Source organism: Strix aluco, chromosome 1 (genome assembly GCF_031877795.1).
Source record: "Strix aluco isolate bStrAlu1 chromosome 1, bStrAlu1.hap1, whole genome shotgun sequence".
Lineage (NCBI taxonomy): Eukaryota > Metazoa > Chordata > Aves > Strigiformes > Strigidae > Strix > Strix aluco.
In genome coordinates, this window is record NC_133931.1 from 106,209,817 (window position 1) to 106,236,624 (window position 26,808).

General features: G+C 39.7%; 1 protein-coding gene and 1 long non-coding RNA gene across 4 annotated transcripts in view; one reads left to right on the forward strand and one right to left on the reverse strand.

Moving 5' to 3' along the window:
* The window catches only part of LOC141925766 (uncharacterized), a 35,775-nt gene extending 19,887 nt beyond the window's left edge, over positions 1-15,888 (reverse strand). The window contains exon 1 of the long non-coding RNA XR_012623930.1: positions 15,803-15,888. This is a non-coding gene — a long non-coding RNA (uncharacterized LOC141925766). The remainder of the gene's footprint in view (positions 1-15,802) is intronic.
* Positions 1-26,808, forward strand: part of ADCY1 (adenylate cyclase 1) — a 187,963-nt gene that overhangs the window by 159,638 nt on the left and 1,517 nt on the right. Inside the window, exons 18-20 of one of the 3 annotated variants that reach the window (XM_074830264.1) lie at positions 3,446-3,560; positions 5,170-5,294; positions 6,171-8,137. In XM_074830264.1, coding sequence (XP_074686365.1) covers positions 3,446-3,560; positions 5,170-5,294; positions 6,171-6,509 — 579 coding nt within the window. In that variant the 3' untranslated portion in view covers positions 6,510-8,137. Of the gene's footprint in view, positions 1-3,445; positions 3,561-5,169; positions 5,295-6,170; positions 8,138-26,808 lie in introns of those variants that run through there. The other 2 variants (XR_012623927.1, XM_074830272.1) reach the window with 2 other exon arrangements.

The following is a 26,808-nucleotide window of genomic DNA, read 5'->3' on the forward strand; positions in this document are numbered from 1 at the left end:
CTGCTAGCATTCTTTTTACCCCCCTAATTACTCAGCAATAAAAAAAGTCAAAGTCATTTCAGACCCACTAGTTCTGGGTCTGTATCCTCCTGAGTGTGTTTCTCACCTTAAGTTTGTGTCTTGGGACAGAGATTTCCTACATTTGCATGCAGCATCTGGAAAGGCAGAAAACCCTGTAGACAGTACACTGAATATACTGTAAACAAAGTACTATGCATGTTAATAATTATATTAATAAAATTATTTTATGAAAAATTAATAACATTAGTAATATGAGAAATATAATGAAAATGAAAGCAATCCAGGCACCTAGTCTGCCCAGAATTTCCAGACACCTCTCCCCTGTTCTGATATGCATGTACGTATGTTGTAGAGGTACACTCATGCGTATGGTTTAGCATTGGAAAATAACACCAAATTAGAGGGCAAAAGCAAAAAGTGCCAGAAGATGGCCTGTGAACTTTCTAGCAACAATTATCCTTGTTAAGTAAATTTTTAAAAAGGCCACACTGAAATGAACTATTAGAATCATGTTGGAGTATATCACATGCAACTAATTTTCTGGTCTGCAGGGTATTTACAACTGATGCTTTCCTTTTTATCATTGCTAGAAATCTACACATTACAAAAAGGTATTTTTAAAACTCTGTTTATGCTGAAATGTTTGACTCCTGGGTCACATGCAAAAAAATTGATCCTTTGAATTTTGTTCAGTGTGATCTCAGGCAAACAGGCAATGGCATAGTTGTGTGTCTGCTATAAATGCTCTTTGAACTATAATCCTGAAAACAAGTGTGTTATTGGGTAACTTTGGCAGCATATGTTCCAAAACCTAAACATGTTTATCTCTTGTATTTTATAGTTGCTAACTGAAGGGTCAGCTGAGTTAGCCCAGTACTGAAGATACCGCTCTGAGCTTATGATAGAAACTTATTTAAATCACTGCAGAAGGTCTTGTACAGGACTCTGCATTTCTCTGAAATGTTGGGGCAAATTTTGATCTTTTCTGTACAGGTAGAATTTATTTAACATTCTGTATTCCAGAAAACCTAAAGATCTTTTATGAAACAGCTGATATTTTTTACTTTAACTTGAGGTTTCAGCTCTTCTGTCATCTCTTCCCACTGACCGTGAGATGCAAACAAGTAGAAATTATTCACATCCTCTTGGCAGTTTCCCACTAGGTCTTCAGCATGCAGCTATGTATTAGAAGTCTCATGATCCTGGGTAGCCCATCATGCACAGACGATCACTGCCAGCCATCACACAGTCCCTGGGCTGCCCGACGGAGTCATATGTGTCCATGGGGAGCCATAAGAGACTCAAGAGCTTCTGGTCTCCCCTGTGCCAGGGGTGTCCTAGCTTCATCAGAAAATCTGGCACAGCCTTTGATTGTGAGCCACCAATTTCATACTAGGATTTGGACATGAGCAGAAAGCAGTGGATGGGGTTAACTGTGCTCTTAACTGAAGATATTAACACACATAAGAACCCAATACCCTGATGAAGTTAGATATTTAAATCCCATATTTTACAGTTCTGTGGCTTCTGCAGCTTGACTTCAGCAGGTTACTATAGTAAATGCACATTGCCTCTTTCAGAGTGGTTTTGCTGGGATGCTCTGGGCAGTCTTTCCAGTAACTACTCCTCTGATGTTTAAATAAATAATTGCTTGCCAATTACACCATCAGGGCAGCACACAAACCAAGCTCTCTGTAGACCTTTTGCACAATATAAGTTCGTTGTGTGTGTGGAGTCCTTTGAAATTATGTCTGTGATTTCACCAGGGTCCTGACTCTGTGGTGTTCTTCAGTGCAGGTTCAAAAGAGTTTGCCAGGAATCCTTTTGAGAGGCATCTGTCACCTGCAGCACATCCAGTATTTGTCACCAGTACTCTCTCCTGCAACCGTGAGGGGCATTGCAGGAAATCAAAGCATTCATCAGGCAGCAAAGAAATGGAAGGATAATGAATATAAAGAAGATTAGAGGATTAAATAAAACTATACACTCGTCCCTCTCTCCTCCACACATTCAAAATTCTCTCCTCTGTTGGAAGTGTAGCCATCAGCTCTTTAAATGTAATTCTTGTTCTTCCATTGTCTTGGGGAGGCTGGAAAAGAGTAGAGCTAGTTGACATTGCAAGAAGCAGACTCCCAGAGACCCAGGCAGGTAAATAAAATTATCCTTTCTAAAATTTGGGACTGGCCCAAGGATGACTTTCATAATTTTTTGTTAGCACTTCAATTTTTGTAAATTTCCCAGCCACATGAAGGAACTCGTGCAAACTGAACCCAATAAAGCAAACTGTTTCTCAGGTTTCTCAGCAACTGTCAAGTACCCCATTTATAAAATCTCACTATCATAACAAAAACCCAGCGAGCTCTCATCTCATGCCAGCTACCACAGCCCTGTTGTGCAACACCCTAATGAAGCTAGACTACCACTGACCCTGTGTTTCTTTCACCATATCCTACCTTTAGCCCACTTTCACTTTGCAATTCTGTTCAAGAATTCATATTTATTATTCAAATTATAGCACAACATAGAAGCAACCATACTGAATCAGGTTAAAGGTCTATTCTAGTAACCTGTCTTTAAATAGCCAATGGTAGATCCTGGGGGAAGGACATGAGTTACAGGACAAACATGCAAACCTCTCTTTTCCACTTTCTAATGATATGCTGCTTAAGAAATTCCATATCTACAGATAATATCTTTTTACTACTTTGTGGCAAATATTTCTTCCTTGAGTTTGAGTAATTATGCTTGAATCCAGCTAACTTTTGGAATCAACAATTAGCCTGAAGTTGTAAAAATTACTTTCTTATGTTTTGGGGTTTTTAACGAGTTGATACTTCAGCATTTCATTTGATCCCTTCAGGTTCTTTTGCTTTAGTTCATTTAGATATGTTTTATAGCAACTCACTTCAGCTTGCTTGGAAAGGAAAGAAAATAGAGGTGTTCTGCATCTCACAGCATTAAACCTAACAGGAATGTTGTCAATGGGAACATGCACCCCATGGAGCTGAGAGCTAGGAAACGCCCCAAGGGGAGAAGAGGGCAGAAACTATAGTTATTAATAATCATCAGGCAAAGCAGTTTTGTAATAAAGCAGGTTATATTCCCTGCCACGCTCACAACAAACATCTGCAGCTCTCTAGCAACAGAACCACTTTACCACGGGAACTTTGCTTTCCATTCTTCCCAGAAATCAAAAAGAGAGAGAGAAGAAAAAAAAAAACAAACCAACAAAAATAATTCAGTACTTGAGAAAAGAATGCATGTGCTGTAGCCACCATCAAAAGTTTCTTTTCACAAACAGCAAAATGGGTTAGATTCTTTTCCTAGGCCATCCAGACTGAGCCTTTCATTATTTTTTATTTCTGTATTTCACCTGCCTCTCAGTACCATACAAATCTAATGTGAAATAATATTTTGTTTCTAGGCTAAAAAATCAATTTATTCCCATCTGAGTACACTGGCAGATTTTGCAATAGAGATGTTTGACGTTCTTGATGAAATCAACTATCAGTCTTACAATGACTTTGTCCTACGAGTTGGTAAGTGACGTTTCTACAGTTATCACACAAGGAGAACAATGTTGGTTGTTGGCTTTCCCTATGCTGTCTGCAAAGGACTACCTGTCCTGCACTCATGATTAAAACTGAAAAGCCTCCTTTAGCGGGAGAGTCACATCCATGTAGAAGGTCAGCAGGCTGGATGATGAGCATCAGTATTAAGAAATTATAACTGTGTCCAATTCCAGTGTGTTTGCTTAATCTATGCACCTCTAAAAGGAAACTGCACCAATAATTTTATACAGTATTATTAGTGTACCCAGTCTTGTGCTTACACTGTTTTGCATCGCTAAACTGCTGAAAACTGGGTCTGACTGTACTTAACTATTAAGTTGCATCTACAAAAGCTTTGTTGGCATTAAAAGTGTGATGGGAGCTTTTTGTCCACAGATGCCAAATCTCCTCAGCCAGTCCTGTTTTCTTCAACAAATCAAATCCTCTGGCCTTCACAACACAAACCTTCCCATGCAATCCTTTACATCTTACTACATGTCTTATCTCTCTGAGTCCTTTCTCCCAGCCTTCTTAGAGAGCAAAGTTCCCCTCTTCCCTTCCTTCCCTGCATCCTGCTCCTCTCCTATGGTACTTCCACCGCTGTTCTCATTTCATTGCACAGTCTAACACATATCATTTTCTCCACCTTCTTTCTTTATATATTTTCATGAACTGTGAGAATGAGCTGGACAAGGGGAAAAGTGAGAATGCGAGCAGCTGAAAATTGAGACCAAAAACATCAAGGGTAGCAATAGGAGAGTTATACATTCTTGCATTCCTGTACTTCTTAATAATTATAAACCCCAAATTCTCTTTGAATTCTGTTATAACTGGTCTTTCTATGTTCACAAAGGGGCAGAAGACAAATATCTAACCCCCCTTCTTCTGCATAACTTGCCAGGGAAATCTCTTGCACAGAACTTCATGCAGGGTTTAGCATCTGCAGCTCTTCAGGGCACTTAGAAGAAGGAACATCCTCTTTTATCTTCCAAACAAGGTGTCAAAATCAGTCAAAAATATAGAATCAAGCCCTGCGGTTTTCCCAAAAAAAGATGCTTGAACCTTTTTCACATACTCTTGTCTTCTTCGAGTGTCTCCCTGATCTTAGTTTTCTAGTACTGACAACCAATGTGACACGCTTCTTTTATCCCATTCCTTGTGTCTTCCATGCCACTATTTCTGTTCCACTTGGAAAACCTCCATTAAAAGTCTTTATATGAGCAACCACAGTGGAAGTCGTAGCAAACAATTAAAGATCTTTAACAGTTTGTCCTGAATTGTTCTACAGCTAAACTCTGCACCACCACTGCTTTTCTTCTTTCTTAAAACAAACAAAAGAAGAAAATCCACAGATGAGCCAGATTTTTATGTTGTCTGTCATATTGCATTTCCAATAAGATACCTCTGTGTAGGTCTTCATTTTGTTTCTAAACCTCTTACAAATACAGAAGTCCAATTGGCATTAATTTATCATATATTTTGTCCTATGACCAGAAAAATCCTAAGGCACTTGCGTTAGATCTATTTTGCAGGATTCATGTTGCCCTTGGATAATATGCTGTAGTGTTTGAAACCAAACTCATTGTTTTGATTTTAGGTATTAATGTTGGGCCAGTAGTGGCTGGAGTCATTGGAGCCAGAAGACCACAGTATGATATCTGGGGGAACACTGTAAATGTTGCCAGCCGGATGGATAGTACTGGAGTGCAGGGGAAAATTCAGGTGAGTGCATTCTGAGACAATTTTGCAATCTTTACATACCTCCTGTTTATACGTGGTTATGTTTTCAAGACCACTTAGAAAATGCAGCCTCACTCAATCTTGTGGTTCTTCTGAAAAGGACAACATTCTTCAGATGATTCAAGCATCAGAGGTATAGGTGTTTTCCATTATATATGCTTCACTACTTGGAGGCAATGAAATCCTGAAATAAATTATTTCCCATCAGAAGAAACAGAGTTCTCTACTGCATTGCACACAGTTGGAGGCAAGCCTGGGAATGCCAACACTGCATGGGCCAGTCCTTGTGCTGTAGGAATTCTGCCTGAATAAGGACTACAATGAAAGGATCTATGTCCATTTGCATCCTGCTGCATTTTATGTAGCTTTAAAAATGCCTTGGATACTTTGGATCGGAGAGGCTACACAGACAGAGAACATTGTTGTTCTACTAGAGCTTGGGTAGAAGCTATGCTGCACCTCTCAAAATCTCAATGAACCCTTGCAGTCCTTTATCCAAAATACCTGTCTAGTCTCCACGGATCAAAATTCCTTCTGGAGTAAATTAACATCACTGAAACCGATCCAGCTTACAACAGTGGACAATTTGGTTACACATTTCTGTTGGACGGAGCTTACTCTGGCTGTGTAATTATTCAGCTCAAGACCAGAAGTTCTGCTTCTTAGATTCCAGTTTGGTCAGTGATTTTTAATTCCTTAAGAAAATTCTAAGTGAGCCCGAGAACAACAGTAGGTGCTAATTCATTCTGCTTATACATATTTCATGACAGAGAAGTAAAATGGGGAGGGGTGAGCAGCTCTAGGATTAACCTTATATGAACAGGAATAACTAATAGTTCTTTTTTTCCCTGTCTTCAGGTGACAGAAGAAGTTCAGCGGATATTAAAAAGGTGCAGTTATGAATTTGTGTGCAGGGGTAAAGTCAGTGTAAAGGGAAAAGGCGAAATGTTGACCTATTTCCTGGAAGGAAAGGCCGATGGAAATAATTCACAAACACGGTCTTTAAACTTAGAGCGGAAAATGTACCCTTACGGGAGAGCAAACATTCAAACAAAACTGGGCACCAGCTGTCCGTCGGTGTCCTCAGTTGCTAGCTTTACTGTAAAAGCTGGGCTTGGAGCTGGTCAAGCGTCTGCTACTCACACAAATCAAACACTGCATTATCTTCCTTCTGTGCCAGCTGTGAAGGAGGCGTAGAGCAAAGGAGATTTGGTTGTGCCATTTGCAGTGAACTTGGAGAGCAATGGTTGCCTGAATTTTTACCAAGAGATCAGAGGTCATAGGCCATGGCATTAACCAAGGACCACTACAATCCAACCAAAGAGAACTTGGGGACTGCGTAACGAACTCTTGGGATGGAACATATAAGGGCTAGCAATTCTGTTAGGAAAAGTCAAAACCTGATTTTCTGGAAATGAGGAATATTTTCTTGGCATTTTTAAAGGGTAAATGAAAAAAATGAGATAAACGTGCAAGCAATTATTTGTGTGTGTGTGTATATATATGTTTAAATCTATATATGCACATATACAGTCCTGTGTAGACTTAATAGAGATTTATAGAGATAAACATAAAAATATGTATTTATTTACACATCCACCTGCAATGACATAGCAAAGAGATTTCTCTTTCTGTCACAGCCAGCATTGTTGGGTCTGGGATTAGCTAAACTGCATTTAGCTGTGAAGTGTGGGGCAACTGGAGACTCTCCAGGGCTACAGCAAGAGTTAGAGAAACTGTGCTCCCAGTGCACGAGTTAAAGCAATGACAACAGTGTCCATTGTGCTGTCAATGGCAGAAATAATGAAGGCTGCATTCAGCTAATTGCTAAACCCTATGGTTTTTAAAATTCTCCTTGCATGCTCCAGAAACTTCAAAAAAAATAATCCAATTCAAACCATACCACTAGGATATAAAGTAGATAAACCACAGAGCTTAAAGGTTTGGCAGAAGAACAATATATATTCTTTCCATTTAAAAAAGAAAAAAAGGGTGGTAGAGTTTAGAAGTTGCTGCCTCTTCACAGGGCATTTGACTCTGTGCAAGACAGAGGAGACACCCTGCAAGCACAGCAATATGCTTATGCAATATAGAAACATTCCTTTATGTACAGTGCTGATTTTATTGAAGAGTAGAAGGTTGATATTATTTCAGGCTTTTACAAACAGCACAGGTCCTGTGGCTCAGTTCCAGGATTTAGCTTTACCTTTCTAAACAGCTCAAAGAATAGTCCTGTACTGGTGACAAACATGCTGTTGCTAGCTTTGTGACATTTGTGTGTTTGCCAACATAGTCTTATGTCTTAATTGATTTTTAAATTTATTCCACAGTTTTATTATATCTTGATTCTACCCAGGCTCACTTTTCAAAGCTGTACAATTATAGAAAGCTATAATTCTGAGAAACAAGCGCAGTCAAACTTTGCCCAAATGAGGAGCACACTGGTAAACGTGCCAGGAGAGTGAGGCCTGCTCTTAATCTGCATAAAAGGGAACATATTTTGACTGCTTTTTTCTTTATTGCAGTCCACATCCTATTGTTCATGGTTTCATCTTGAAACACTGATCTGGATGTGAAATGTGGAGTGCAGCTCTGTACTCGAGGAGGGGGCAGTTGGAGGTCATCCTGCCGAGTGACATGGGCTCTGTGGACAGGTGGCATACTGTCCTGATGGGGATGCACAACCTAACCAGTCTCACTGCTTTCCAAAAGAGAAGCAAAACTTTACATTGTTTAAAAACATGAAAAACTTCCTTTTAACTGAAAAACACCAAAACCCCTCCCCCCCCCCCCCCCCCCCCCAAATCAGACCCAAAAAACCCACCCAAGACTGCACAAGTTGTCCAGATTGTACAATAGAAAACTTGCATGCACTAGATGTCACATTTCCCTTCGGTAGGCCTATTTATTACTGTTTTCAGTGGAAAGAAGATTCTGAACAATTCTCCTGCAATCAGTATTTGCTCTGGAGCAGTCACTGTGTTAAAAGTATATGGGCAAATAGTGTGTCAACAGATGCAAATGGTTAAAGAAATGCTGCAGGAGTTTCCCGTCTCCATGAAGCCATTATCAGGCTGCTGTGGAACTCCAGTGGTTTTCAGCAGGGTTTTTAATTAATTTCTATGTACCATGTCAGCTAGGTGCTTCATTACAAAGCTAGCAAAATTAGGGTTGTGATTAAAATGACTGTAAAAAACTGAGAATTGCTTCCCACCTGTACTAGGTGTATGCACCCTGGCTGATCTGTGGAAAGTCACTGCATTTCTTTATCTCCCTAACAGCTATCCAAGTCACAGGTATTCTTCTAGAATAATTTAATTCTGGTTTGAGGCATTCAAAGCCATTTAAATAAATACATGTAGAGAATACAGATTTAAAAGAACAAATATTTATATAATTAAACTGAATAAGTGGTATCCATGTAAAGCACACCGCATATTTATGTTTTCTAACAGGCTTGTAAGAACTAAATCATCACACAAGTAAGATAAATATTTAACCAAAATGGAAAGCATTATGTGCAATAGCATTAATCACTCAGTTCCACTCACAAAGAGCCCAAGTTGCACAGTTTTTGAATCAGTGAATTTGGTATAATTCCACTGAAAATAATAATAAAACATTATTTTTACAGGTACTGTTATTAAAAGCATCTTCAGATCCTAGCAGTAGATCTGGTAATACATGAACATGTAGACCAAATACAGCCATTGACCCACCCCAAAAGTTTACAATGAAATTATTTCTTTGTTTTTAATAGGTGCAAGATATGGGCATAATGCCATTGTTTCTTTTATCACTAAATGGACAGTGAGCAGAAATGAATTGTCCCCTGTGCTAATACTTTCAGGACTGTTCTCATTCCCAGACTCATTCCCAGCCTAGTCCTGGAGTAATGGCAGTGGAAGGTAATATAGCAAGGTAAATTTGGATTATTCATTTTAATATTTTAAAAGATTAGCAGGTGCAAGTAGAATTACTCCAAAGTTTTTCTAAGCCTGACCCTCCCCTCCAACAGCCAAATGAGACACGTGACTTTTATAAGAAAGTTTTCCATGTTGAATGGAAAGGACCAGACAGGTGCAGTTCATCATCAGCTTCTCATTCGGTCCTTTTGCAGGAGGTCTGTGCCTCCGGAGCAGGTTGAGAGGACCAGGATGGCTTCTTGGTGCTGCAGCCTGTCCAGTGTGCCTGTGCTAGCTTACAGCATCAGTGATGGCGTACTTGGAGTCAGTTTCCAGACTTTGTTTGAGTCCTACCGTTAACACTTTTTGCATATTTGTTGTGGTTGTTGTTGATGATTTTACTATGGGGAAAACTATATTTTACTGTGTACTCCTGGACTGAATAGTACAGAATCATGAAGAAAGTTCAGCCAAGGCACAAATTAGTAAAAAGCCATGTGAAAATGAAAGGCAGTGTTCAGCAGCCATTCCAACAGGGAAAATTAAATGCCCATCGAAATCATGATATAATGAAGCTGTGCTCTTGCCTTTATGTTTTCCTTCCCTATTTGTATCATTTTTCCTCATTTTCCTTTACTGTATACATTTGTTTTATTTCTGCTCTCGTGTGATAGCTTTAAATGACAGATTTAATCTCTCTGCTCTTCTGCATTCTTTGATATGTTCTGTAAGTTGTATACATGGAAAGAGATAGTAGTAATACTACTGATAACCTCACAAATGCACATTTTCTGCCAAATTATAGAAGCTTGTCATCAAATTTTTATTGTCAATTGGCTGCAGATATGTGGCCTGCTCCAATATCCCTGAAAATCATCAGAAGGATTTCCTTGGATTTCTGTGGGATTTGGGTTGTGTCCACCTTAATGCATGCAGTTGTATTTCTTATCCTGCATTTATTAATTTCTGATCAAGCTTTGTAACTTTTGCCTGGGTGACCTTGCTGTAGCCCCAGCAAGGAGTCAATTCTGCCCCACAGTACCCAAAAGTCCCTCACGTTTAAATGGGGATAGTAACTTGTTGCACTGTGGGCAGAATAGCCTCCTGTACTTCTGTTCACTGTTTTGTGCAGCTGTTAGCTTGAAACAATTAACAGAGATGAGCCCTACAACAAAGTGATGCCGTTTTGGCATGTCAATGTCTGTCAATAGCAAGCACAATATTTCACATCAGTTTGCACGTTTTCTCTTTCAGACAATAGTAATAATTGAAGTCTTTCATTCTTTATATAAGGAGATAAGTATCAGAGATCTTCAGATTTCACTGTCTTGGGAGCTAATTTCAAAGTGTTTCTATGCTACCTTTATCTTTAAATAATTTTTTACTTATTATCCTCTGCTGAGATTACAAACTGGCATTCAGTTGAATTACTGGCTAGATATTTCCAAACATTTTCCATTTGCATTGACTAGAAAGCAATTTTAGCCAGCCTGTAAAATGCGTTGGTTTTTGTAGCTGCTTCCCACTGTGGCAAGTTGCACTCCCTTGTCTTCACTAAAACACATGCAAATTCTCCCTTGCTTTCTCTAGGTGAGACTGAGAGTCAAAAGCTTCAGCTCGTTAGGGCTGAATCTGCATCCCTTATGTACCCACAAGGCCTGCAGAAATCACGATTATGAAGGTCAGGAGTTGAGCATCTGTAGGCCAAGTTCTGCTTTGGGTTACACCAATGTCTCGCGTCAGTACTGAACTGAATATTTTACAACACTGTAACCGAGAGTAGGTCATGCGCCTAAATCTCTTTCACACTTTGCCTGTAATTTATCTGTAAGGCAAAAGAAAGTACTCGGGAATCACTGTTCTAAGGGAAACAGTATATGACCTGTGCCATTTCAGTGCTTTGAGGAGTCTGAACACATAGTAAGTAGCGTGATTCATTTTCATGTGTTGAATTCCTGCTTGTAGCAGAAACAAAGCGTTTTCTTTACATCAGCAAGTCCAGATTCTGATTCTGAGTTCTGCCCAGGCAGGAGGACTATTTAGCCATAATGTTCTTTCAAGTTAGAGTTTTGTATTACAGTGAAAACCAACATTTTTTAATTTGTGATAAACCTGTATTATAATGCCTTATTTATTTTTAATCTTGTACAGTGTTACAAAATGACAGAAAACATTGGCCTTTCATGTATTATTCACTTTAAAAGATGTATTGTATTATGAAATTTTGTAAATAGTTTTAGCTCGGACAGGTAATTGCATGTACACTTGTATAAAAAGAGGCAAAAAGGCACACTTTTAACAAATGTTAACAATTTTTGTAAGAGACATTTTACATGTGCATGGAGATTATAAATCCTTTGGAAATGGACGTCCTTTTGCTTTTCCTTACAATCTACTGCATGCCACTCATGCCTGACTTCAGTAAAACAAAACAAAACAGTAAGTTTTCCTAAATGTTTTTGACATATCACTTCTGGCACAGAGTTAAATCCACTAGTTGCATGTGCATTCAGCAAAGCAAAATCAAAATGCAAACAGCAAATAAAGAAAAATAATTTACTGATTGTGATCTGCCAATCTCAGTGTTCCAAGATCCATAATACAGTATATGAAAAGTGTTATCAACATCTATGCTGTCTTCATAAGGTACCTTCTGGTCATTAGAAGCAATAAACTCTACTTACTGTAATCTAAAAAGCAAGCAGATATTCTAGTTCATAATGGTGTGATATCTGACATTCAATGGGTATTCTCTGATACTGCATTTGATGTAGTATTGTCGTCAAGAAGGACCAAGTGGCAAATCCATCATTGCTGTATGCAGGTGCAACACTATAGAAGGTAAAGGAGGTGAATTTGGCCCATTGACGTTACCCAGAGTATATTTCTAGTGTGGTAATAAGTTATTGTATGTGAAAAGTAGACAATGCAAATAGATTGTTTTCCTAGATACATACATATGTATATATATGTATGTATATATAAAAATTAATTTTGTTGCCTTATTTTTGTTAGCTGTTTTGACTCATTTTCCAAATAATTTCTGTTGCTAAGCAGAAAGTATTTAACAGAACTATTAGGAGAAGGTTCACTGGGTTCTTTGGCTTTGAGCCATCTGGGTTCTGTGCTGATGCCAGTCCTGTTCCCACTAAAGTCTTGCTGACAGAGATGCCTCCCTCCGGCATCACAGCTTAACCCACAGCTTGAGACCCATGTCAGTTAGTGACACAGGAATAAGAAATCAATATCCAAACCTCTAGCTGTTTTTTCCCCATATTGCTGCTGAACAAAACTTTGCATTCTGGAGGTATTTTGCATGCATTGTTTTTAAGGTTGTCACATCTGTGTCACTACAGCTCGGGACTTCTCAAATTAATTATATACTTGCTGTATGATCAATGAGGAGTATTGTAGGAGCATAACACTGAGGTTGGTGACAGAGGGAAAAGGGTGTGGTCTGTGAATACTTTCTACTACAGATTAATAAGGATTTTTTGTATTTTACAGATTTGAGCTAGTTTTATAATAGGACTTAGAAATCCATTAATCTCTTTGTTTAATCAGGTGACTGTGGGGTTAACTAAGCAGTACAGCTTCTGCAAGAACTTCTGCCACCATAAATTAAGATGTGGATTCATACAATGTATCCCAGTTGCCTGCATACAAGAACCACTACCTTGTACTGATGATTGGCTCCATACAGCAGTTAAGGGTTTCTAACAATCATAAACTAACTCATCTCAGATTCAGTGGGTTTTACATCTCAGTGTGGCATAATTGTTGTGACTAATGACAATCTGGACTCTGCTTCTCTACCCCAACCCTGTTTATGATTGGCTTTTTCCAGAACTCTGTAGAGGCTTTTTTTATCTCTTCATTCCTTTTAATCCCATGTCTCACTGAGTTTTCAGGCCAGATCTAAATCATGAATAAATATGTAAATGTAAATAAATGGAAAAAAGTACATATAAAGGGGGGCTGCCCCCCCTTTATCTTTAATTACTCTTCAAAATGTCACACTGCTTGGGTGGCCTGGTATGACTTACAATCTGATCAGTGCAAGGACAAAAAACAGAAAAGAAGAAAAAAAACCCCACAAAGTTAGCAGGAGTACAGAATAACAGAAAGAAAATAAACCTTTGAGATAGCAATTGCTGAAGGGAAAAGGTGAAAACTGGGACTCCTTCTGAAGTCAGTGGTAAAGCTCTCAGTGACATCGGACAGGTCTTGAGTATCTGAGCTGGCAGGGTACTCAACCAGATTCCTGGTGCAACAAAACTAAGGCTTCTGTTTAACTGCACAGCCAGATCCATTTCTGAGTTTTTGTGTCTCTTCACTTTCACAAGTGTCCAAGATCTCTTGGTGAATTGCTTTCAGAATTTCAGAAGGAATTGATAAAAATGGTTCGAGGTTGTCACCTTTAATGCCTATTTTGTGATCATGAGGAAGCACCTTGAAATTTGAATTAGCATTGGTTAATATACATAGCCTATGTGCTGAAAGGACTTGGTTTTGCTTGTGCCTTACTGCATGCTGGAGGATCTGCTTCTTTATATTAGGATCCCCGTTTTATGCCTTCTGTGGCATCAAACATGTCACACCTGCATAAAACTGAAGGAACAAACAGTGCTGCATCACTGTGAAGCTTTTTTACTACTTCCTTTCCTACATTGGTTTACTACCAGCACAGCTATGTGGGTGCAAGGAGTGCTCCAAGTGTTTATGGAGGGAGGCCATACAGAGGTATATGTGCGTCCAAGCTAAGTAAGAACAGATTTCCTAGAAAGCTCAGCACACGAAGTGAGCTGAGTTCTGCAGAAAATCTGTCCAGATAGTTTGGAGCTCCTTTGAAAAAGCTGGCTGTCCTCCTCTTCCGAACAGGCTTACACAACATGTTGATTAAAAACATCCAGAAGACTTACCTACAGCTTGTAACTGCACTGCCACAATTGCTAGACATATTTTTAGCCTGCTGGTGGTAAAACAGCTAACAGTCCTCGCTGTGGGCAAGGCTAAGGTGTGCTTTAATTACTGCGGTTGTGCAGACTATCGTGTCTTACTTTCAAGTGCCTGACCTGCTGCTTTGGTCCCAGACCTGTCAATGGTGGCACCAGTTATGAAAAATTTAAGCTGGCACATTGAAGTTATTTAGGTGATTTCTCAAGTCTTTTACTCCTTAGTGCGCATGGGTGCAAATGTCTGTTCTTACATTTCAAATGCCATTTGAGCAATGTATCAAGAATTTTCAATGAAATGTAGATGAAAATTAGTTACCTGTGCCATCACAAAATTGCTTCATGATAATTGCATTTTAAAATTGTTACAGTAGAAATCCTTCTTCACTTAGAATTCTTCTAGGGTTCAATTAAGGAAAAAAAAAAGTAAAGTGATTGTGTAACTTGCTCCCATTTACAAGTACCATTGTCTGCACAGATTTGGACTTAGACAAAGCAAATGGTGAGTTTCTTTTCTGCATTCAAGCAGCTGGTTGTTACACAGAGGTAGCTTTGGAAAATGTTACAGAATACAGTAAGAATTAAAGTAATGCCTTCAGAGTTATTGGTCTAAAAAACAGAGTCCAAAAGCAGTTACCATTTCCAGTGTAATTTAACCCAATACGGAGAATTCTAGAACAGTGATACTCTTTTCAGTGAAATTCTGACAGAGGTGAAAAACTTCTTGGAGGTTCTTCTTCCATAATATACTTGTATGTAGATTTGTCTGTGTGCAAATCACTGGTTGGTACACAGAATGCGGATAATGGTGCAAAACAGTACTAATTGCACACTTTTCACAGTTTCAAGCAGATTCAGCCAGATTTGACCCATCTCTTAAAATCCCTGCCACTAAAACATGTGCTGCAACTCACTTCTGTCTAGATTTTCTCCTGCTGATTAGTCCTTACACTCTCTGCTGTCAAGAGGTTAATTTTTGCCCTGCTGGTATATGTCCATAGGTTCTGCTTGGAAATGAGATGTTAAGTATTTTTCTGATCTGTTAACTGAAAATATTTAAAAGTGTATGTGATTCCTTCTTTTTATAAATAAATGTTCAGCAGCCCAAGATAGAAAGCAAAAAACCACATGGAGCATGTGTTCTGCAATCAAAACTGATCTGCCTACACATGATGGCACAGTGTCCATTGTAGGCCTATCCATAATTTTAAGCATCCTAGAAATATTTAAATGTAATAAGCGTCATAGCACTAAGAGGAAAATGAGCTAGGCATGCCTGCCTGCCTCTGAATACCACATAATTCTTCTTTGGATGTAAAAATGTGACCTGTAGCTCATAAAACTCTGCTTCTTAAGAAATTGGTGCCCTTGTTGCCCTTAACTCGCCTTCAGTTTTTCAGTGCCATCACATTTTTGTTGCAGGCGGTTACTGTTCACGCAGGTCTACTTACCATCTCTGTCTGTAGGTCCTCCATTGTGTGGTTGTCAAACTTCTTTTTCAAAAAAAATATATTTTCAAAAAACAGAATTTTCATATAATAGGTGTTTAAGGGAAAAGAAATAGCTTTGACATAATCTGGTGAGGAAGCAGTACATGTGACAGCAAACCTGAAAGAGCGAATAAACATACCCTGTGGTGGGAGTGCAGGCACCAGCAGCTGGCAGCAAGCTGGGCAGCGAGGCTTGACCCTGCCAGCAGCAGGCAGAGCAGCGTCTCTGCTCATGTCCCCAAACAGACACAGATAAGCAAGACGTGGGTAGGCTAATTCATGTTCCCTAGCAGTTTACTCAATACATGCAAACCCATTTCAAGGACAGTCATGTTGTCTGTGTCTGGATGTCACTCTTTATTAAAAAATAAGAGCAAGGAAAGATACAGTCTTAGGGTTTTATAAGGCTGGTTGAATAGAAGTATTCAGTAAGAAGGCTGTGCAAGAGGAATCTTACCAGCTGCTTAACCTGCAGATGTTTGCATCAAACTCTGTATTGCTTCTGAAGTGACTTGAATATTCTGGTTAGACTTTGAAAAAAAAATTATTTGCATCAAGTAGACATATTCCACTCCTCAAAGGGAAAACCAAACGTATTCTTCTCTCTACTTAATTGGCATATGAGGTTTCAGAAGATCTTTTAGTCTGATTTACAGCCCAGTAAAGTTAATGGAAATATTAACTTCAATGATTGTTGAATTGTTAGATCAGGCCTTATTCTAATGTCTGTTCCTCTCCCACTGGGTGGGGTCAAATGGGGTGTTGCCAGTGACTTCAAAGGGACCAGGAGAAGGCCTACTGTATCACAATAGAAACACCTACATAGGTAAATAAAAATAATAGCCCTAACTTTAAGGAATGAACTAGTAAGTCAAGATGTCATTTTTCCAACTATTGTAGCCCACTGAACCTATAAATATTTTTTATATCTATATAGTTATACACTATATATATATGTATGTATATACATAGTACAATACAATAACTTAACACTGGGTAACTTCTAATGATAGATTTGCATTAATAATACGGGTCTATTTTTATGTAAATAGAATATTGTAGAGTATCTTCCAGTCTTTTTCAGGATTGTTAAATTGAGAAGAGCAATTGAATATTTGTCCTATTTTTATGTTAAAAAGTGAATGGACTGAAATGTTAAATGTGAATGTAAATTTCTTATTGCAACTTTTATACTGAGTGTTTGCACTATTATAATTTCTGGAATCTAATTAAAAATAAAGGAAAAAAATTGCTTGGATAAACAGCTGTTTCGGATTGTTGTTTTGTTGATTTTTTTTAAATCAAGATGCATTCATTATTCCAAAAACCAGGCTGTCTTTCAGAGGGTCCAACTAGAGCTTCTCAGTTTTCAGGCCAAGAACATACATCTAGAAATCCTGCAATTTTACTTTCACAACTGCTCTGAACTAAAGAACCTTATGGGATCATCTCCCTTGTGAGTCTTGTTGACTTTTGTATTGAGCACAGTGAGAGCCAGCTTGGGCCAAGTGCTCCATCCATTGTGCAAGCAAAGAAAAGTTAGCGTGCAAATACTGGCAAAATACTGGCCACATAGACCAGAAGATGGGGAGTGGAAGCTCATCTCTACCTTTCAACAATCCAGAAATAATTGGCCAACTTGGGCCAAGTGTAGATTGTGTAGGCAGTATATATTGTGCAAGATATAGAACCAACCTAAGTGCAAAATTGCATAGGTTAACAAAATTTATGTGAAAACTGATAAAGTTATATCAGGTAGCATTTTCCTCTAGAGACTTTGTAAGCTTGGGCACAGTACCAAAGCAATTTGATTGTACTGCTTCCAAATCACAGCAGACTCCCATCTGGCCAACTCAGAGCAAAAGCAGAGGCACTCAGGTCCGTCACGCCTGTCCATGCAGATATGCCCTGAGATAACTTGGAAATGCAGAGTCCCTTGTGATGGAAAACAGCCTGGGCTCAGATGCAAGGGCTTTTATTCCAAATGCTAGGCTAAGGCTCCCCAGCTGTTTCTCTTGCAGGTTAGAGAGCACCCTGTGAGTTGTACAGAATTATTGTGATGACAGTGAGTGTGATGGAACTGTTCTTGGTTTGCCCTTACACCAGTGAGAAGTGTTTGAGGCCTTATGCAGCCATTTTTTGTTTTCTCCTTCTCCTCTGAAAGAGAGCATGCCAGATCTTAAGTGTCAATCAGAATAGCTCCGTTAAAGTGAAAGAACATAAATAAACTGAAATTCTGGCCTTCAACTTTCATCAGACCTATTCTGCCACATCAGTATTTGAAGCTCTTCTCTTAATACCAAAATGTGCAACCCTCCCTGTGTTGTTTAGGTGGATTTTATGTATATAAATACATACAGAGCTATATATACTTGTATATAAAATATGTACATACACACGCATATGTTAATGAGATAGTGTACATTGTGGATTAATGACCCAGGTCAGGTACTTGGAAACATTTTTCTGCCATGCCGTATTACACAGCTGAAACACTTCAGAGACATAATCACACAGTATGAGAATTTGTTTTGCTTAAAGAATGAGGTAGTATCAGTGTTGGGTTGCTTATATCCTCTAGTAACATTTTTGGACAAGAACACCAGTTCCAGTTGTGGGTGGTTTATGCTATAGAGATGCAGTCACTGAATGAGAAATTCCAGAGGGACTGCATTTCTATAGCATAAACTACCCAGGACTGGAACTGGTGTTCTTGTCCAAAAATGTTACCAGAGGATGGTGTTGATTTGAAACAGAGGGAAAGGGAGAACAGAAAATGAGAACATTGTGTACATCATCCAGGCATTATTGGTGCATTCCCATCATATCTATGTCAAAGCCTTCCAGTTTTGCATCCATTCCCTAGGGCAGTGGGTCACCCAACGCACTGTTCCTGCTGGCAGAACATGATGTTCAATGGAAGGAAACAATTATACAGGTACCAGTCATGGATCGTATTCTCCTTTGGGCCATTCTGATGGAAAAAAAAAAAGTCATAGCTGGAAAGTGAGCCATGTAGTGGAAATTGTCTGTGACAATTCTGGCTCTCATTAAACCCACTGAACTGTGGAGAGAGCATTTGAGGATGGAGATCTCGAGGTACAGCCAGGCTACTTAGGAGTCCTGATCTGATCCTAAATATCCAGTCCTGTGCAGAGTATTTCTGGTATCAATTGCAGCAGAAGTTTGCGCAGGTTTTCAGACTCAAGGCTCAGAGAATAGAAACTGGGTTTTAATATTACGTTGATATGAGCATCCCAGGCTTATGCTGTTTCTACACTTATAACCAGTGGTCCACTGTTACTAGATTTAGCCATAGAAAGCTAGCAATGAAGAAATAGAAGCAGCTAGTGATGAAGAAGTAGTCATCATTGTTATGAATGTTTGCCTTTTCATTTACTAGGCATAGTCTGAAGATACCAGTGAGGGTTTTCATAGAGACAGTGTAACGTATCAATTACTACACCACCACAGACAAAGCAGATGAGCTTCCCTATCACAAATGCTCTGCTTCACTAAGTCAGTGGGACTCCGATGACTTCATTAGCAATCCCTCATCTCAGACCACCTGGGGATTTGTCTGCGTGATTCTAATATGACAAGAAAGAGCCATTGATATTCATCTGGCCTGACCTGCTACAGTCAGTCTGGCCACGCTACTGCACTGCACAAACACAGCATTTTTTGTTTATTATTAGATGTAATAAAGTAAAGCAAATCCATCATTTTCTGGTCGCTGAGAGATTTGAAGTTAGACATTTGTTTGGCATTGGCCAAACTGTGTTCATACTGTTGCCAAAGGTCACGAAAGCACCACCGACTGTTTTCCCCCAAACTCTATAGTTACTCTGTATGTTTATTGAACTTTGGCAATAATATTATGTGCTCCTCAGCAGCACTGCCAACATAATTAGAAAGGAGCAGTCATATCAGAAAACACACAGCAAGTTACTGAGGAAAGGTCCCAGTTGAATATTAACTCAGATCGACTTCTGGGGTGTAGAAACACGTAGAAAGTGTATAGGACACTGTCTAGTGAATAAACAACATGCAGATAGAACACATTGTGGCACTCTGGTAAGACTGAAGTGGATAAGCATATAATGAAGAAGAGTCATTGACGTAATTGCAAAGGCAGATGGTGGCACATTGATTTTATCAGGGTCAATGACTTCTAATGCTATTAAAGTGTACCTAGTTTCTTACTACTGAGGTAATTAGACTTTTTGAAGTCAAATATTAATCTGCCAGACTCCAGATAAAAAAGATACTTTTCTCAATTTGGCATTCCCCACAATGGTTTTAGAGTGGCTGCTTGTATATTATAACCTTTAACCAAGAGAGGCAACAATTTTTAATGACTTGAGGTTTTATAATTGATCTTAAGATAGTAGCATCTTTACATATGTACAAACTAATCCTCTTCTCACATAAGACATCAAGCACTGCCATCTTAGGGCATAGCTGGTTCATGCTGAGGGAGGATGTGGCACTGAACTTGTCTATAAAGGATAAAGGTGTGTTTCTTAAGGCTTTTGTTTACTCAGTCCTAACATTACATGAAAGCAGAAGACAATTTGGCTGTTAGAATACTGCTTTCAATTCCCTGCAACTGGTGGACCTAGGTGAAAATTTTATAACATCAACATCTAAATTAAAAGCATTTAAGAATATTTGCAATGGTTCAAAGACAAAGAGCCAAGTCTCACTGTTCCTCAAACTCTCACTGAGTTTGCGCTTAGGGAAACTTGCGCTTAGGGATATGGTGTAGTTGGGGACTGTCAATGTTAGGTTAATGGTTAGACTAGATGATCTTCAAGGTCTTTTCCAACCTAGACGATTCTGTGATTCTGTGATTCTGAATCATATGGAAGGTGATGTAGACATTTAATCATAGACTGGTTTGGGTTGGAAGGGACCTTAAAGATCATCTAGTTCCAACCCCCCTGCCATGGGCAGGGACACATTCCACTAGACCAGGTTGCTCAAAGCCCCATCCAACCTGGTCTTGGACACTTCCGGGGAGGGGGCAGCCACAACCTCTCTGGGCAACCTGTTCCAGTGTCTCACCACCCTCACAGCAAAGAATTTCTTCCTTATATCTAAACTAAATCTACCCTCTTTCAGTTTAAAACCATTACCCCTCATCCTACTGCTACACTCCCTGATAAAGAGTCCCTCCCCATCTCTCCTGTAGCCCCCTTTAAGTACTGGAAGGCTGTTATAAGGTCTGCCCAGAGCCTTCTCTTCTCCAGGCTGAACAACCCCAACTCTCTCAGTCTGTCCTCACAGGGGAGGTGCTCCAGCCCCCTGATCATCTTCGTGGCCTCCTCTGGACCCTCTCGAGCAGGTCCATGTCCTTCTTATGCTGGGAGCCCCAGAGCTGGACACAGCACTCCAGGTGGGGTCTTACCAGAGTAAAAGGGGAGAATCACCTCCTTTGACCTTCTGGCTACACTTCTCTTGATGCAGCCCAGGATACAGTTGGCCTTCTGGGCTGCCAGCACACATTGCTGGCTCATATTTAGTTTTTCATCCACCAATAGCCCCTAGTGCCTCTCCGCAGGGCTGCTCTCAATCCACTCACTGCCCAGCATGTATTTATGCTCGGGATTGCCTCAACCCATGTGCAGACCTTGCGCTTGGCCTTGTTGAACTTCATGAGGTTTGCACGGGCCCACCTCTCAAGCCTGAGCAGCTATGAAACCCAGTGAGTATATCAAGAGTGTGGTTTTGAGTGCTCAAAATCAGATTTGTTGTCCAGCTGGATAGATCCAGTCACAGCAGAAGTATACTACCTAACATCTGTAGAAATATATAACCTGAAGCACACATCATGGCTATCTTGTTCGTAGAGAACCGTTTTTCCTGATAGGTTATGAAACCCCCAAAGCATCAGTCCAGGATTCCCTAAAGCCTTCCTCTCAGGCTGCTTATGAGACTCATATGACAGGACTTGGAGTGGGAATTATACCACACTTAGGTCTATTCCTGGACACTGCAGCCAAAGACACTGACCTTGCCTCTGGCCAGAAAAAAGGTCACTGACACACAAAAATGGGATGTTCCAACAGTTGCAAAGGTACTACTTCCACACTGCTGCCATAAATAATGCTGTATTTTGCTCCAGTGATCATAACATCATAATTCAGCAGAAATCCACCAACTATGAGGAAAGTCTTCCAATAGGTGAAAAGTTTAAAGTTGCTGGAAAGCAAGTTCATAAAAGTATGTAAGTGCTTTTCAGGCACTGAAAAGCTTGTTTAACAGACCACAAAGGATTCACATAGTCCTTGGTTTCTGAAGGTTTCAGCAAAGGTTTTGCTGGTGAAAGGAAGGCATACCCTGTGAGGTGCAGCTAAGGACTTTGGGTTTGTCTAGTTTGGAGAGAAGGAGGCTGAGGGGTGACCTCACTGCTTCCTACAGCTTCCTGAGGAGGGGAAGTGGAGAGGGAGGTACTGATCTCTTGTCCCTGGGATCCAGTGCCAGGACGCATGGGAATGGTTCAAAGCTGCACCAGGGGAGGTTCAGACTGGACATTAGGAAGAATTTCTTTAACAGCAGGGTGGCTAAACCCTGGAACAGGCTTCCTAAAGAGGTGGTCGATGCTCCAAACCTGTCAGTGTTTAAGAGGCATTTAGACAATGCCCTTAATAACATACTTTAACTTTTGTCAACTCTTAAGTGGTCAGGCAGTTGGACTAGATAGGTCCCTTCCAACTGAAAAATATATTCTATTCTATTCTATTCTATTCTATTCTATTCTATTCTATTCTATTCTATTCTATTCTATTCTATTCTATTCTATTCCTATTCTATTCTATTCTATTCTATTCTATTCTATTCTATTCTATTCTATTCTATTCTATTCTATTCAAGTGTCTTCAAAACATAAAATGATTGTCTCCATTGTATACCCTATCACAAATCTCAGGATTTTCAGTAGTGCCCAGGCATGTAATTCCTACTGAAATAAGTGGAAATAAAGTGCTAAGGTGCTTTTTAAAAGTCCCACTGGGTTCCTCTGTGAAGCTTTATGTACCTAAAGAGGTTAAGTCCACAGGGAGTGTTGGACTGTTTCATTTCAATGTCCATGGCTGCCCAAGGAGCTTATGATTCACTGGGACAGGGTCTGCTCCTTTTGCATGCCCCGCTGTACCATAATGCTGGAAAGACCAAGAGAGGCACTATTCTGCAGAGGTTAGTTCATGATGAGGCTTCCTGCTGGTTTCAGCCTTCATGACAACAAATGAGATGTTCCACTCCTATTTTCACTGAGGAGTTCAGCCTGATCAGCAATCTTACAGCACTCCTGTTTGATTTGCCTATACATAAAATGCAGATACAGGAAGAATAGGTTATGGGAATTTTAATCACATTTGCATTTTAATGGAGTTTCATACATAAACAACTTATAATCAAGGTGTAAGTCTTCTAAATCATTTAGGAAATACAGTTTAATTTCCTTTCTTTTTTACTTATTCCTTTGTCTTGTCCATTCCTTTCATCTTTCTTTTAATTTATTCTTGCCACATGGCTCTAAATTCAGGAAAGCATTTGCAGCTTTGTGTCCCTCCCGTCATTTCTTATTCTTCTTTTTACCTTCCTTTTACTCCCCACCACCGTTCATATTCTTCTGGCTCTTCCTTCTTCCTGTGAGTTCTCCAAATAAGGGTCATCCCACCATGGATCATCAGACAGAGTAGAGTACTGAACTCCACTTAGCAGCTCCTTAGTGCCTATTATGTACTTCTTTGTGGAATCACCCTCTGCACCAAAAAACATCAGAGTAGTTGCAAGAGCAGGGAGGTGACCTGATATTGTTCTGCCCATGAAGGACTGCACCTAGTTCCTAACTGCTTGGACAATTTTGCAAGATTTGTGACTTCACAAACTAGAATTACATATTGAATTCAATACAATATGTTAGGGAAGCACAGGAGCTAAGGGTTGGTTCAGCATCCAAGTCCCCTTCAGGAGAACTGCTTGGCAACATCATCAGAGTGGGAAATGAAGAAATGAATAGAACAGCAACTGAAGAAGCGCAGTCTCTCAGATTAGACTAGAACACTAAAGGAAAAAGGTGTCCCTTTATGTCCCTGTATGTATGTTATTCCTTGGTAAACTGAAAAATAATTCCAGTTTTGCCCTCTTCTAGATGAGGCCTCCTCAAACTCCCATGTCTCTGAAGTGAATTCGTGCATTTGAATGGGAATGAAAGGGCTGAAATCTGAACCAAGCACCGTGCTGTTTTTGTTTTCCCCACTTCTGTTGGTTTTGGAAGTAAAAATATTAAGAAATAATGATTGCCATAAGGAAATGCAGTAAAAATGTTTATATCATTTCCTATGTGTGTTTTGTACTTTTGGAACAAATATAGAAAGGGAGCTGAAGTTATCTCCTAAAATGAGAACAAAATAATCTTTCAAGACATAAACATAAAGCAGTGGGAGGTTTGATACAATATATACAGAGGTGTATAATAATATTGCTAGAATTGTGTGCCACCTTGCATCACACAGCAAAAGAGAGGAAGATGTGTAAACATAGACCAAACAGCTGGATCCAGACCTATGGAGTTATTGCTCCAAAATATCAGGTAGAAAATGCTGAGAAGGAAGATGGTCGTACCAAGGAACACAATTTTAGTGAAGAAATGTTTCATAATGAATAGGTGTGAGTGCAGGACACAGTATGTGTCATTCTCTGAAAGAGGCAAGAAGCCTTCAAGGTACCACTCATGCCAGAGCTTGGGTATTTCATGTCCAGGCTACAAATACACCAAGACCAAACTAATATCATCACTGCAGTTGGTCTGCTGAGAGATGCATGCTTACATTAACTTCGGACTCTTTTCTGTCTGATCTCTGCATAGTTATGTCCCTTCTGTTCCCTGTAACATCCTGCCACCACTTCACAAAAAGCCAAATCTGCAGGACATAAGAGAAACCATAGCTAACAGTGAGAACAACTTGCAGAACTCCTAATTTATATCTTGGGAACATTTGTCAAGGAACTAGAGGAAACGGCAAGTGATGGCTTTGCAGGGAAGGGGAAGGTTATTTTTTAAGAGGTTTTTAGGAAAAAGTCATGGAAGGTAGGCATAAAGTTGATGCCGCTACAGACAGCACTGGTGGACTGTGATATGGCATGAAAAGGATCCACTAGAAAGTGAGGGTAAGGTGGTGAGGAGGAAAAAGCACAAGCTTGGAAGCCAAGGCCAAGAGTTTTTGAAGGGGTCCAGTGAGATGATGTCAATTTTGCTCCGACCCACCAAAAACCTTCTTGTGCAGGTTCATGCTGCGCAGCGTAGTTTGCATCACTGCCTCACTGGAAGAGGCAATATTATGTCCCACTGACACAGCAGGACAGTGCAAACATTGCAACACTATGCCAAGACATCACTCTCCGCTCTGTGCTATATAAGGAACTGGCTTGCCAAGTTCTGCAAGGTACAGTATGGCTGACCTGGTGGGTTTGCTCACGAAACCACAAGGCCACTAGTTTGAAAACTAACTACTAATATTCAAAATGAGGTAAGGGTTGGTCTAGCCTCTTCTGTGTTTATAAAGGACTGAGAATTTTTTTTTTTTTTTGCCCAGTCACAAATATCTCAAAATAGTTTTTGTTTAGTTCCCAAAATATTCCTGTAGGAACTTCCCCTGGGAGTTTAGGAAATAAATAGCTTATCCTGGAGAGACTATTTATTTCCAGGATGTTTACTCGTGCAATCCATGTGATTGTAAAGTGCCTCCATTTCTCAAGCTCTCTTTCAGTTCCTTAGGGGCACATAATTTAAACCCAGCAACTTTCCCCACATACTGACAGACTGTTATTCCTAAATATTGAACTGGTAGCGCCAATTCTCTATTCATAGTGCAATTATTAATGCGGCAAGAGAGGGTGGTTTATGATTAGGTTTGAAATGCCCAGACTCCCTGGAACCACAAGTTCAAATCCCGGCGAGATCAGCCCTTCGCCTCTCTGTCTGCGCCAGATGCACTCTACAACCTCAGGTCACCCGCATAAAGCCCTGAAATTAGGTCTGTCTGATCAGCTTAGATTTTAAAGGTCCACAGGTCATGCTTTGTCTAAAGGGGCTACCCCAATATTTGTGCACACGCTCCCTCACGCCTGTGCTTTTTCCACAGTGTTGTGATAGCAGCTGTTTACTGCCACCCACCACAGAGCTGACTTGCAATTCAGTGGGGCTGGTGCAGTCCAGCTGCCTTTCTGTGCCGACAAAAATGACAGACCTCCACCTGAACCATACCATTTCAAACCAATGCAATTCTCACCTAAGAGCTGATATTTTGAAACCACTTGCTTCAAGATAAAATGCTGCCATTACTACAGCTGCTAGCTGCAAAGACTGTGAAATTCAGACTGCAGTAAAATAATCTTCAGTTTATTCTCACTAACTGTTTTCCAGAACAAAGAGCTTTCTCATGGCAGATTTAACATTTGTTTTCTCATTTACTTTTTGGGCAGTGAGAAAATAAAATCAGGATGGGAACAGATATACTCCATCAACATACATCCATCTTGTGACAGATTCTCAACGTGCCTTAAGCAGCCATGTGAAGCCAATTAACCACTAGATGTATTTTTGTGATTGAAACAGGCAACAAGCAGCAGAGATTAAATAGCAATAAGCAGAGCACATAGATAAGTTGGTCAGCCCATTTTCCTATGATTAGTTCATGCTAGATTTCTATTTAGCAGTTTATTCAGTTAGTAGTACTGCTGAAACTCCTAAAAATGCTAAGTGTGTGATTTAGGGAGTCTCTGAAACAAAGGATGTTGGGAGGTTAGAAGGGCTATAAGTAGTGAAGTACCACCTGAAGCCAGATCACCTGAGGAAGATATCAGATAGAACCTAGTAAATTGGGTAAGCCTGTTTTCTTTTGTTAAAGTTGCTGCAAGATATATTTTTCATGGTAGACTCTGACATTCTTAAATGGTTTGTCTTTATATGGGTTTGTTTTTTTTTTTTAGACTTTTCCCCTCCTTTATCCATGATGGTGTTATTATGAGCAGAAAAAGTTTGTTGCTTGTATATATGTAACTCTAAAGCACAGAAAAGCGTGAAAGAAAAAATACATTTTGTTGTTTTCCTCAGAAATGTTGGCTGAAAACATTCTTT